This window comes from Schistocerca serialis, chromosome 1, assembly GCF_023864345.2.
Source record: "Schistocerca serialis cubense isolate TAMUIC-IGC-003099 chromosome 1, iqSchSeri2.2, whole genome shotgun sequence".
NCBI lineage: Eukaryota > Metazoa > Arthropoda > Insecta > Orthoptera > Acrididae > Schistocerca > Schistocerca serialis.
This window is the reverse complement of record NC_064638.1, coordinates 800141455-800155523: the sequence shown is the minus strand read 5'-3', so window position 1 is coordinate 800155523 and position 14069 is coordinate 800141455. Positions and strand designations below refer to the sequence as shown.

Genomic DNA, 14069 nt, shown 5'->3' with positions numbered 1-14069 from the left:
ATAGAGGGAAATCAAGACTTGACTAAATTAAGCAGATTCAAATGGATGTAGTTTGCAGTAGTTATGCAAAGGTGAAGATACTTGTAGAGGATTGACTGTCATGGACAAATGCATCCTACATATCTTCACATTAAAGACAACAGCAACAACAAAAGAAAGAAAGAGACGGCTAAAACCGGCTTTCAGTTTGTTTAAGAAAACACTGCTGTACTCAGAAGTAAATTCCTTATCTGCTTCAAACAGGAAACCTACAACCCATGTACACTGACAGAATTAACTTATGGAAGTGAAATTTGGCCACTAAATGCTTATACAGTTCAAAAACTGAGGGCTGGCCAATGAGAAAAGAAAAGATGCATTTTGGGCATAAATAGAAGGCACGGAAAACAAACAAAAGGACAAGAGAAACGACAGGAGTAGAGGACATGATAGTGACTGTTTTGAAAGTAAATTGGAGTTGTGCAGGACACACAGCACAATGATGGGAGATGTATTAAGGAGATTCTATATTGGACTCAACTTCTTCTGTGATGGCCCTTTTTAGAGATGGCCATTCCTCTTTTTCAACTGTACTGCCAACTGAGCTATTCCTTATTGCTGTATCTATAGCCTTAGAGAACTTCAAGTGTATTGCATCATTCCTTAGTACTTCTGTATCCCACATCTTTGCGTATTGATTCTTCCTGACTAATGTCTTAAAACTTCAGCCTATTCATCACTCTACATTGTCATCTGAGTCTATACCTGCTCCTGGGTACGTCTTACAATCCAATATCTGATTTTGGAATCTCTGTCTGACCATGATGACTGAAATCTTCACGTATAACCTGGCCTTTTCCAAGTATACCTCCTCCTCTTGTGATTCTGGAACAGGGTATTCACCATTACTAGCTGAAACTTGTTACAGAACTCAATTAGTCTTTCTCCTCTCTCATTCCTTGTCCCAAATCCATATTCTCCTGTAACCTTTTCTTCTATTCCTTCCCCTACAACTGCATTCCAGTCCCCAATGACTATTAGATTTTCATCTCCCTTTAAATACTGTATTACCCTTTCAATATCCTCATACATTTTCTCTATCTCTTCATCTTCAGCTTGCAATGTCGGCATGTATAACTGAACTATCATTGACGGTGTTGGTTTGCTGTCTATTCTGATAAGAACAACCCTGTCACTGAACTGTTCACAGAAACACACTCTCTGCCCTACCTTCCTATTTATAACAAATCCTACTCCTGTTACACCATTTTCTGCTGCTGCTGATATTACCCTATACTCATGTGACCAGAAATCCTTGTCTTCTTTCTACTTCACTTCACTGACCCCTACTATATCTAGATTGAGCCTTCGCATTTCCCGTTTCAGATTTTCTAGTTCCCCTACCACATTCAAGCTTCTGACATTTCACACACTGACTCATAGAGAGTTATCTTTCCATTGATTATTCAAACCTTTTCTCATGGTAACCTCCCCTTGGCAGTCCCCTCCTGAAGATCCGAATGGGGGACTATTCCGGAATCTTTTGCCAATGGAGAGATCATCATGACACTTCTTCAATTACAGGCCACATGTCCTGTGGATACACGTTATGTGTCTTTAATGCAGTGGTTTCCATTGCCTTCTGCATCCTCATGCCATTGATCATTGCTGATTCTTCTGCCTTTAGGGGCAGTTTCCCACCCCTAGGACAAATGAATGCCCTGAACCTCTGTCCGCTCCTCCGCCATCTTTGAGAAGGCCATTGGCAGAATGAGGGTGACTTCTTATGTCAGAAGACTTCGGCCGCCAATGCTGATTATTAATCAAAATTGAAGCAGCAATGGGATTCGAACCTGGGACTGAAGATATTTTGATTATGAATCAAAGACACTGCCCCTAGACCAGGGGTGCTGATCTTAAGAAGTTGGGAAGGAAGACATAGGTACAAAGAGGTAATTGCGAAGAAACCATGGATAACAGAAGAAATACTTCAGTTGATTGATGAAAGGAGGAAGTACAAAAATGTTCCGGGAAACACAGAAATACAAGTCGCTGAGGAATGAAATAAATAGAACACACACGGAAGCTAAGACAAAATGGCTGCAGGAAAAATGTGAAGACATCGAAAAAGAAATGATTGTTGGAGGACAGACTCAGCATACAGGAAAGTCAAAACAACCTTCGGCAACATTAAAAGCAAGGGTGGTGACATTAAGAGTGCAATGGGAATTCCGCTGTTAAATGCAGAGGAGAGCAGATAGGTGGAAAGAATACTTTGAAAGCCTCTATGAAGGGGAAGATTTGTCTGATGTGATAGAAGAAGAAACAGCAGTCGATTTAGAACAGATAGGGGATCCAGTATTAGAATCAGAATTTAGAGGATCTTTGGAGGACTTAAGATCAAATAAGGCAGAAGGGACAGGTAACACTCCATCAGAATTTCTAAAATCATTGGGGGAAGTGGCACCAAAATGACTATTCATGTTGGTGTGTATAATGTATGAGTCTGGCGACATACCATCTGGCATTTGGAAAATCATCATCATTCCGAAGATGGCAAGAGCTGACAAGTGCGAGAATTATTGCTCTATCAGCTTAACGGCATCCAAGTTGCTTACGAGAATAATATAAAGAAGAATGGAAAACCAAATTGAGGGTGCGCTAGATGACAAACTGTATGGCTTTAGGAAAAGTAAAGGTGCAAGAGAGGCAATTCTGATGCAGTTAATAATGGAAGCAAGACTAAAGAAAAATCAAGACACGTTCATAGGATTTGTCGACCTGGAAAAAGCGTTCGACAATGTAAAATGGTGCAAGATGTTCAAAATTCTGAAAAAAGTCGGGGTAAGCTAAAGGAGAGACGGGTCATACACAATCTGTACAACAGCCAAGAGGTAATAATAAGAGTGGATGACCAAGAACGAAGTGCTCGTATTAAAAAGCGTGTAAGACAAGGATGTAGCCTTTCATCTCTACTGGCCAATCTGTAAATCGAGGAAGCTTATTACTTACTGTGTTGGCCCCACAAACCGCAGTCGGTCTTTGGCCTCATCAATCAGCGTCCTTCAGTGTCCTCATATCCTCTCTGACCTGATAAAGCCATCGGAGTTCTGGTCTTCCACGTGGTCTTTTGCCTCTAATATCTTCCTTCACTACCTGCCTGATGATCTGGCCTTCTCAATGCATTACATGTCCATGCCACTTCACTCTTCCTTCTTTGATCACTGCTACGATGTCCATCAACTTCTGTAGCTTCTGCAATTCGCAGTTCTTTCTGTTCCTCCATTCATCTCCATCCTTCAATAGCCCAAAAATCTGTCTGAGGATGGCATTCTCATATGTCAGCAGTTTTCTTTCGTCTTTTGGGTGACTGTCCAGGTCTCTGCTCCATATAAGACTACAGGTTGTATTATTGTCTTGTAGATCTTGGTCTCTGAGGATCTCTCGGGGCTTCAGCAGCTTTCCCAGAGCAAATCTTGACCTGTTTCCTGCTTGTATTCATGCCGTAATTTTCTGGTATTGTTCCTTTCATTGCGTATAACCCCAAAATACTTACAGTCTTTTACCCTTTCAAAGCCTTTGTCCTCCACTTTCAGGCATCTGTCATCATTTTCTCTGCTAACTATGAGGTATTTTGTCTTATCAACATTCAACTTCAGGCCTGCTTTCATTGCCTTTTCTTTTCCATTAATGTTCTTCTTGTCTGAACCATGCCTTGCTCTTTCTCTGCTATTGAAACTATATCATCCACATAGGCCAGGGTGCTGATCCTTCTACCCAGCTGTATTCCTGTCTCTAGGCTTGCTACCTTTCTCAGGGCTCTCTCCAGTACCAGGTTAAACAAGGGAGGGGAGAGACAGTCTCCTTGTCGCACTCCAGTCCTCACCTTGAACTTCTCTGATATGTTTCCATTTACTTTCACCATGCATGTTGTCTCCTGGGTGCGTATCTGTGTCAGTTTTATAAGTTTTCTGGGAACTTGAGCCCTTTCGAGTTCTTGCCATATTGCTTGTCTATTCACACTATCATATGCTTTTTGGAAGTCCACAATATGGCAGTGAACATTTTTGTGCAATTCCAAGTACTTCGTTAGCACTTGCAGTATTATATGTAAATGGTCTACAGTTGACTTTCCCTTTCTGAAACCTGCTTGTTGGAATCCCAGTATTTTCTCGACATGTGATGTTAGTCGCTTCAGTAACAACATGCTCAAGATCTTATAAGTTGTGCATAGTAGTGTGATTCCTCTATAATTGCTAAATCTCACTGGGTCTCCTTTCTTTAGTATAGGGCATATGACAGACTCCTCGCATTCTTCTGGGATCCTTTCCTTCTTCCAAATTGAGCGGATTAAATGATGTAGCATCGCTGGTAGAGTAGCTCTTCCCTCCTTCAGCATCTCTGCAGGTATGCCATCTATTCCTGGTGCCTTCCCCCTCTTCAGCAGTTTTATGGTCACTCTTAGCTCTTCCATGCTTGGTAGTTCATACTCCCCTAAATGGTACAGTATCTCTGTTTTCTAAGTATGATTCTTCTTCTTCATTTTCTGTTGTAGCACTCATGGTGTTTACATCCACATTCAGGAGGTTTTCGAAGTCATTTCTTCATTCCTACATAGCTTTCATTTCATTTTTGATTATTTGTCCTCCTTGACTTTGATCATATCAATCCTTGGATTGTATTCTTTCTTGAAGAACCTCACTGTTCTGTAAAAGTCTCTTGTATTTCCTACCATCCAGTCTTCTTCGCCGGTTTTATTTTACTGTTTATGAACTCTCACTTTTCTATTCGAAGGACTTGTCTTGTTTCTCTAGCTGCTTCCATGTATCCCAACCTTGTTCTTTCATTCTGTTCACTTCTCAGCCATAACAGTTTTGCTGCTTTTCTCTTGGTGACTGCATCTCTACACCTATCACTAAACCATCCTCTGCTCTTCCTCCTTTTCTCCATTGGTTTCAGCACCCCACTTGCAGCATCTTTTAAACCTGTCTCAATTTTCTTCTTCTTCTTCTTCTTCTTCTTCTTCTTCTTCTTCTTCTATGGAAGCAAACATGTTTCCAATTTCAAGTGCATATCTTTCTTTAATGTGGCCTTCCTTCAGTAGGTCCGCATTTATTTCTCCTGCTGTTAACGGCTTTCTATCCTCTCCTGTACGGTTGTTACCACAAGATAATGGTCTGATCCTATTTCTGCACCTCTTTGAGATTTTAAATTCTGGCTAGCACTTCTGTGTCTGGCATCCACAAGTATGTGGTCTATCGAGGAAGCAATGATGGTGAGAATGTGCGTTTGAGTACAGCATTGTATGGTAGTGAAACATGGACTGTGGGAAAAATGGAACAGAAGAGAATCAAAGCATTTGAGGTGTGGTGCTACAGATGAATGTTGAAAATTAGGTGGACTGATAAGGTAAGGAATGAGGAGGTTCTATGCAAAATCGGAGAGGAAAGGAGTATGTGGAAAACACTGACAAGGAGAAGGGACAGGATGATATGGTATCTGTTAAGACATGAGGGAATGACTACCATGGTACTAGAGGGCGCTGTAGAGGACAAAAACTGTAGAGGAAGACGAGACTGGAATACATCAAGCACATAACTCAGGACACACGTTGCAAGTGCTACTCTTAGATGAAGAAATTAGCACAGAAGGATTTGTGGTGGGCTGCATCAAACCAGTCAGAAGACTGATGGGGGGAAAAAAAAGGTTCTACCCCTCATGATTAGCAGACCCATAGGATGACTTGAAACATATCAGGTTGGAAACTCCTTCATCTGTTATGTTTCCTGCTCCCAAGAATAACTTTTTTTTTCATTCCATATTTAACACAAGACACATGCAAAATGCACATGATATATCAAAATATTACTTTGGCTGAAATCATTGTAAACTTATTATGTAACTGATTATAGTGCCCTTCCTCCAGTCAATGATATAATTAGTTCCACTAAAATCTCAATTAATTAAAAAGTTATGGCTAATTGCAACTTGAACTACAGTATGTAATGGAAAAAAACATTTTGAACTAATTCATAGATTCCAAAGCACTGGTACCATTCATTCGAAAGCAGACATTGCCAACTTTCCAAGAACATATTTTAAATTAATAAGTTTGTTTGTGTGGCCATCCTCCACAGCAAGCATATAAATACTTATTTTGTAAATAAAATTTCCTGCTAGCAGGAAAAGGCAGTTTTATTTACAAAATAAGTATATATTTTAAATTACCTGATACCAATTACCTTACAAAGTAACTGACATTAGAAGTTCGGACACTCAAAATTATGACTGCCTATTTTGCGTCAATTCTTACAAGATTCGGAACTTTATCACTGTACTTTTGTTGCTGTATTTTTTCCTGAATCAGATGACTCCTCTCACAAGTTAACTAAGTCACTAAGATTTTGGATAATTCAGACTCACAGAAGATTGATTTCAATACAGATACCATACTCATAAGTAGTGAATTTCAGACAATGGAAGCATATTGCAGTTCTTATATTTTAATAATTTACTAACTTTCAACATTTTCCATGAATTAGATAGCAGTTAAGTCTTACGGTCCATATCAAATATCAAACTCTATCCTAGATAATTTTCAAAACATTAAGTAGTTCCAGATATTACATTGTACCCTTACACTTGTCTTTACATAGTCATTTTTTCCCAAAATAGTCTGTCTGTGTCCAAAATTGCCATTTTTGATGTAAATGAGTTGGTTGGTTTGGAGATGCCTCATGCCACAAGAATTAAATTTTATAGAGGCAGAATGCTTTACAGTCACTCCCATCAGCATGCGTCAAGTGTCAGGAGTAGCACTTTCAAAGTAATTTTTAGTGACATAATTATTCAAAATACATTTTTAAATTCTGCAGCAAACAAAAAATGGATTTTAAAAATACTCACCCCTTTTGCATTTTTGGAACATTTTACACTGGTTATGGCCTCTTCTTGATCTTCTTCACTTGCCATTGAATTTAATGGCCATGATGTGACCCTAGTAAGCCTAGAAGGTTCAAAGTCTTCTTCTGTTAGACAAGGTTGTGAAACTGAAGCTCCAACGCTATTAACTGCTCCCCCAACTTCCTGGCTTTGAGATGCGCCTTCAGGTGTGGCCCCACCACCACCTTCTTTATCATCGGCCCACTTGTGTTTGTACAAAGCTAGTCTCTTCTTACTACCGGACAATAATGACCGACTCTTGAAAATGCTACCTTTTTTTATGGGTGATATTCGAGTAGACATTGGACGAGTTTCAGCCTTAGGCGAAGGTGGAGGTGACTGTTTATCTGCAGGTGATGTCCTTCCTGACTCTGGGCCTGACTCTTGCTGTGTGTCTAGTTCACATTTTTCCTGAGTCAATACCCTGGACAAACTTCCATCAGTTATTTCTGATTCTGTTTCACCTTCACCTTGGGTGGAAGCTATCGTGTTTATGTGATCAGAAATGCTATCACTACAGTCGTCGCTGTCTGAGAACCAGTCCTGATCGAGCAAAGTTTTTGTATCAGGTGGTTGTGGAGAATCTGCTACCATTTGCTCAATTTCTTTTTGATTATCTACCTCAGTTAATGCTTCAGGTATGGAATTACACATCTGTACAGGTTCCTCTGTATACTGTTCTTGGTGACCATTGCACTGTTCACCAAAATGTTCAACATTTTCTTGCAGAGGTAGTGTGTTAACTGAAGGACATTCCAAAGCAAGAGGCTGATTATCATCAGCTTCCACCACTTCTTGCTCATTTTTCACTGGTATAGGAGAATTGTCAACATTTGCAATAGGACTACTCATTCTTTCTACAGGATTCTCGGGCAAACATTCATTGTCATTCTTCGTTGTGTCCTCTACAGCTAAATCTAAACAATCATTACTAGCACAATTACTCCTACTGCTGCCACCACTGCTACTGTTGCTGTTGGTGCTACTACCACTGCTATTCAAATTATCTACCGCTGAGGCCTGTTGTGATACTTCTGCTACATAATCGAAACTTGAATCCGAAACTCGCTTGCTTCTCAGTTCTCTAGTCGATCTCTTTGGTGCTGTTATAATACTGCTGCTGTACATCACTACACTACGTGAATCGCTGCTGTGACTTCTTTTTCTTGTGGAGCTACGTAATGATATTCCACTGCTGTTCTCACATGGACTGGATGGAACACTAACTAAGTGTGAAGTGCCTTTGAATATCCTCAGAACAATTGGAGGCTTATTCTCTTCTCTTGGTGGAACTGCTGTTTTGGCTGGACTTGTTAAGTTCATAGCTTCTGTCTGCTCCGCCTGGGGTTCAACATTTGAGGTGTTGGAACTGCCCTTAACAGAAGCTCCAAAAACTTTTTTAGATCCTGCTGAATGAGAATGATAGTTATTTTTGCCATACTTTTTCACTTTGGATTTATAAGTTGAATCTGAACTCCTTTCTTTGTTGTTGTATGCTGGTGAACTGACGTGTCCATCATCTGGAGGTGAATCAATATTACGACTTTTGAAGAACTTTCTGGGTTTCACAACTGGTGGTGGACCAACAGCACTCGACTCAAAGGAGAAAGGGTCTCTAGATGACAGCTGAGAGTTGCGGCCACTGAATTCCAGACGCATTCTTTTGGCACCATATTCTTCTTCCTTTCTTCCTGAAAATTGTTAATAATGATACTTAAAAATACAGAAATGTAATAACTTAAAATTTGATAGACACACCAAAACCATTTATGAACCAATACTACTTTTGATCTGACATTAAAATTGTTTCTTGTTAAAGACTAGCATAGTTATTGTCATTATTACTGCGTTCCTTGTCTGGTGAGGAGAGTGATATGGAATGTGAAGTGTTGCGCTCAAGCATTCCATATGCCACTTGCATTGTGTGAACTATCCTTTCTCCTCCATGTGGCACAATGATGGCCATATTACAAGCTCTGCCATTTGGCCAGAGCAGACTACACAATATTCATTAATAAACAAGCCAACACTAAAGAATATACACTACACGTTACGAAATACAGGGAAACAAAGGCAAAAGTAAGAAACTGCAAAGGAAAAACTAGAAGTATAACCAATATGTAAAGAATGTGTGAAATGTAAACAACTCTAAACATACTGTGATATAACTGTTTGAAGATTGACAGCTCATGTAAGTATATGAAACACCATTTACTTAGTATAAATAAAACACTTTTAATCCTTTACTATAATTTGACTCTGCTGTGTTGTCTTCAAAAGAAAACAGGCATTCAAAAAAATTATGAAATGAAACTACAAGTAAATAACTACTTAACTAAAAAGTGCCAGTGCACAAACTCAAACAAAATATATACAAGCTCATGCCAACCCTCCCTTTTTTAATTGTGTCCTGTTGACTTTGAACCACAGCATACACATACTTTAGTTGAACAAACATTAGGGGGAGGCCATGAAAATTACTTTGCAAAAGGAACCTACCAAGGTCTGCTTGAAATAGTTTCAGATGGAAATGAACCAAATTGCACGGTTTTCATGATCACTAACAGAAAGGTAAATGGTGAGTGGTGGAAGCAACTGCCCTGGTCAGCGAACACACTGCTGCTAGGTGGGAGCTTGATGCAGTACTTATCTCCAGCAGTGGAGTTACTACATGTATATTCTGTATCAAGCAATTAAGCAGCAGAAGTGGCAGCTGAGAGGGATACACCAGTTCTCCCACAACTCATCTTTCCTCCAATTCTAAGTGCCAATGAGAAGCTTTGCCAACTTCAACTTGGTTCATGACCCCAAGCTCACACTGTTGACACAACACCATTTCCACCATAGCATAGCAAGAAGCAACGGGCAATGGCTATCAAACAAATGTCCACAATTAATGGGGTTTAAATCACAATACGACAGAGTTTCAAGTCACGCAGAGCCACACAAAGAGGTATAGGAATTCCTTCACGACCTTAAAGACAATGCCAGAAGAGACAAAATCTTATCGGCACTGCAACAGCAAGTGCTGTTTGGTATTTTACAATGAACCATACACATAATATTTGCAGACGTCTGGGCAATGGTAACATGTCATCAAGAAATGAAGTTTTAATCTGAAGAACAGTCACTGATTTGGACAATTGTTCACTGTACTGTATTAGAGCTTTGTGACAGTGGCAAGTATCCTGCAAGGCAAAGGGTAGCAGATGTTTTAAACATCAAGATTACTTTAACAGGGTTCAGAATGAAAGATGTGCAGAATTTACTTGAGGAAGTGATTAATGACGTCAGAGTGGATGACTGGATAAATGTATAAGCCATGCTGGAAATCTGCAAGAGAATGACTTGCTGAGGAAGGCATCTAAGAAACATTCATGGACAGCATTATCCTGCTTCAAATGAATCCTTGGATAGTGAGTCTTCTGAAGAGGACAATTAAACAGCAATAAATGTTATGTTTCTCATTCCTTCTCCTCCACAAAGCTGTGAATGCCACCATTCCGTCTCTGTGCTCCCTTTCCTGCTGTCTTCTCCTATCACCCTCCCCACCCCCCTTTCAAAAATGCCTGGCACACACTGTACATGCTGGTATATTTGTCAATGTTATTTGCAGGCAAGCTTGTATGTTCGCCCATACCCAAAATTGAAATAACTTTGTAATTTAACAGATGAGCAACAATAATGTATTTGACTGTAAAATACCATCCAAAACGCACGAGAATACATTAATATCGAGAGGCTGCCGTTTCACTATGTTATTTCTATGCATTTTCTTGACATATTGTTCTTGGAGTCATAAAAATTGTTTAAAATTAGTCACTGTCTGCGTCTGATTCTAAAATCATTATTTCAAGCTGCTGTCTGACGATTTGGGGTATCATATCCGTTGCATGAATGTGCCATGTAATGTACCAAGTATACACGTGCCCTAAAGCATTGTCTGATAGCACAGTTTGCTGGATTCAGCTCAACAAGCGTGGGACACAGGCTACCGACTAGTCGCAATTCAAGTGGGTGGTGAGGTCATGAGTGGGGGGAAGCATGTAGAAAAGGTAGAGGTGGTGCTATCTACAGTTAACCCTCCAGCTGCAATTTTCACTGCTACCTACTATAGTTGTTTGAAGTCTTCACAATACCTCTGATTCAGAGGTCTTGTTTTTGTCAGCTCTTAACCCGTACTGGAAGGTTCATCTTCCCTATCAACTGACATGTAATCTTATGTTAAGATTTGAGAAGTTGTTGAATTCAACTTCTACTTGTGAGCTATTATTTTAAAATCTTGATTGTTTTAGCTTTTTAAGTTCTTCAGTTGTCCATTGGTTCATTTCCGTCTGAAACTATTTCAAGCAGACCTTGGTAGGTTCCTTTTGCAAAGTAGTTTTCATGGCCTCCCCCTAATGTTTGTTCAACTAAAGTATGTGTATGCTGTGGTTCAAAGTCAACAGGACACAAATAGTAGATTATATGTTGCATCAGGTGGTTCATATTCAGGTGTCTGATAATGCGAGGATAGTGGATGTACGCCAAGTGAGTGGAACAGACACACTGGATCACATCTTTGTCAACCACTGCTTTTGCCAGTCATCTTCCAGAAAGTAAATGAAGCTCTTGTCCAAACAGTACAAAGTAAAATGGAGAATGTATATCAATCAAGAGAAAAAGTTCGTAGATTTCCAGAGAAATAAGGACATCGGAAAAAATAATATTTTTCCATGTTAAGAAATTGTGTTCTACCGCCCCCCCCCCCCCCCCAAATCTTTCGAAGTGTAGAACTGATTGCAGTTCTTGGAGTAAATCCCCATATATAAAAGGAAATGTCCTGACTGATTCTGTGACTCGGCATCGCCCAGCCCAGACTAGTAAGGAGAGAAACTTTATATTTGGCAATGGTGTTGATCCTAAACAGTATGGAATCCTTTAAGGAGGGATTTTTCAAAATTCCACACCTAATAGGGTGAAATACTGGAAGAAAAGTTTTTTTGAAAATGTCACTATTAAGGCAATTTTGGAGCTAGAACTAGAAAAATTAGTATTTGGTTTCTTGGTCAGAAATAAAAGAATACGATTTTCAGCATTTTTGGAAATTTGGAAACTGGGTGAAAGTTTTTTGAAAATAAATCATAATTAAAGAACTACCAAAGCATTTTTAAAGCTACACCTATAAAAATTGGTATTTTACTTCTCAGTTACAAATTAAAAAAATACATGTTTCAGTGTTTATGGAAATTCAATCCATAAGGAGGTGAAATATGGATGAAGAGCTTTATGAAAGTATTTCATAATCAAAATTCTACAAAAATTTGTATTTGATGTATCTGTTAGAAATAAAGAAATGCGTGTGTCAAGAAACAAAAGTTTCTATGGAAATATCACCACAAGAACCCAAAAGGCAAGATTAATAAAAACTTCCAACTCCTGTTACCAGAATAGCTTTCAGGTCAGAAAAGTAAATTCGGAAAAGACCACACTTCTATCACCCCAATTAGCATGAAAAGTTCAGAAGGTTTTCCAATTCTGAACTAAATCAAAGAAAGCCTTTTAATAGTCACCACAACAAGTCAGCTTTGTCAGAATCACAAAGAAAAAGAAATTGCCCTTAAATACATTCATTTTTCAGTAAGCCTAACATAAGTTTATAAATCTATTTTTGTTGTAATTACTACACAAACATGAACAAAGCAACTGGCACTAAGCTTAGCATTTTAATATAGGAAGAGAAACTGAATGACAAGCATGATGTACTATTATTGCAGAATCCAGTTTTTTATAATCCTCCGAAATGTAATTTATGTCTCTATAGTAAAGAAATACAACCAAAGTTGGTACACTGTAATAAAGGAAAAAAAAAAAACATAAAATTACATTAAATTTATTTTCCAGCATCACTGAATTATGGGCATATCTCAAAACATCTGATTTTAAAGAAGTAACAGAACAATAAATGATATGCACACTGAACAAAAAAATTTGTTACTTTCCAGAGAAATCATGCTAATGCTGTGTAACACCAGCTCTAGCCCCAATTCAATGAGAAAGGCAGTCCACTAGTTTATTCACATGTGCCATATTCAGATGAAGGCATTAGAAGCTGTAAAGCTACCAAATGTTGGAAGGTGTTCACTGCACCAGTGGTGCTATGAGGCATTTAACCTGCAGTGCAACAATTCACACACAGTTCCAAATAGTTCCAGTAATTTTTCATGGGGTTAAAGTCAGGTGATTTAGCCAGCCAGTCAAGGTGCAATAGTTCATTTGACAGTTTGTCAAACCAGAAATTTATGTGGGCATCCCTATGAACATGGCTGTTGTCACCTTGGAAGGTGGGAGCACCACAACATATGCCTAATGAAGGTGCACACGAAAGGGTAACACTTGGTCACAAAAAATGTTGAAGTAAACACTCTGGTTGATGTACACAATAACCTGAAATTCGTGGGCTGAAGTCATGCTGGGAAAACTACCTCCAGAACATCACAAAACCACCTCTGGCTGCACTACTTCCTGCACACACTGCAGGTTAAATGCCTCAAAGCACCAGTGAGCACCTTCCATTATTTGAAAAGAGTCTATACCACAACTTCTCAAAATGACGCTAATCGCCTCCAGTCAGCTAATGCCCAGTTTCTGTTTTGTTTGGTCCAATGAAGAAGAGCTGTTTCAGTGTAGAGCAATGGACATTAACGTGATATGCAGCCCCAAGAGTCCACTGCACCCCATATCCTTCATTAGTGAACAGTGCACCATTCCTTGTAGACATGTTGGACAGTCCACATTGATGTCCAACATGGGCAACTTAGTTCACAGTTGGTCTTGGGAATATCCAAACAAGATAGCTCCTGTTTACCATTCTGTCACCATCTGCCCTCCAACCCACTTTACTGTGCTGATTCCATATAACTGACCAGCACATACACATTACTTCACTAAGATGATTCCTTTCATAAGTGGAAGGGCACATGACTGGCTAGAAACAGTTCTACATGATTTACAGTACTTCAAAACAGTCAGTGTGCTCTTTTAATGAGGTGATGGGTGAGGTATGATTGATCTTATCACGATATAGTCTAATTCTGATACGGAAACAATACAAATTTCCTATTTTATTCACAGACATGTATTTCTGGAATTGTAATTCAAGTGTGTCA

General features: G+C 39.2%; 1 protein-coding gene across 1 annotated transcript in view; it reads right to left on the bottom strand.

Moving 5' to 3' along the window:
* The window catches only part of LOC126483916 (protein wings apart-like), a 104587-nt gene that overhangs the window by 67112 nt on the left and 23406 nt on the right, over positions 1-14069 (bottom strand). The window contains exon 3 of the mRNA XM_050107192.1: positions 6886-8612. Within this exon, the coding sequence (XP_049963149.1) occupies positions 6886-8612 (1727 nt within the window). The remainder of the gene's footprint in view (positions 1-6885; positions 8613-14069) is intronic.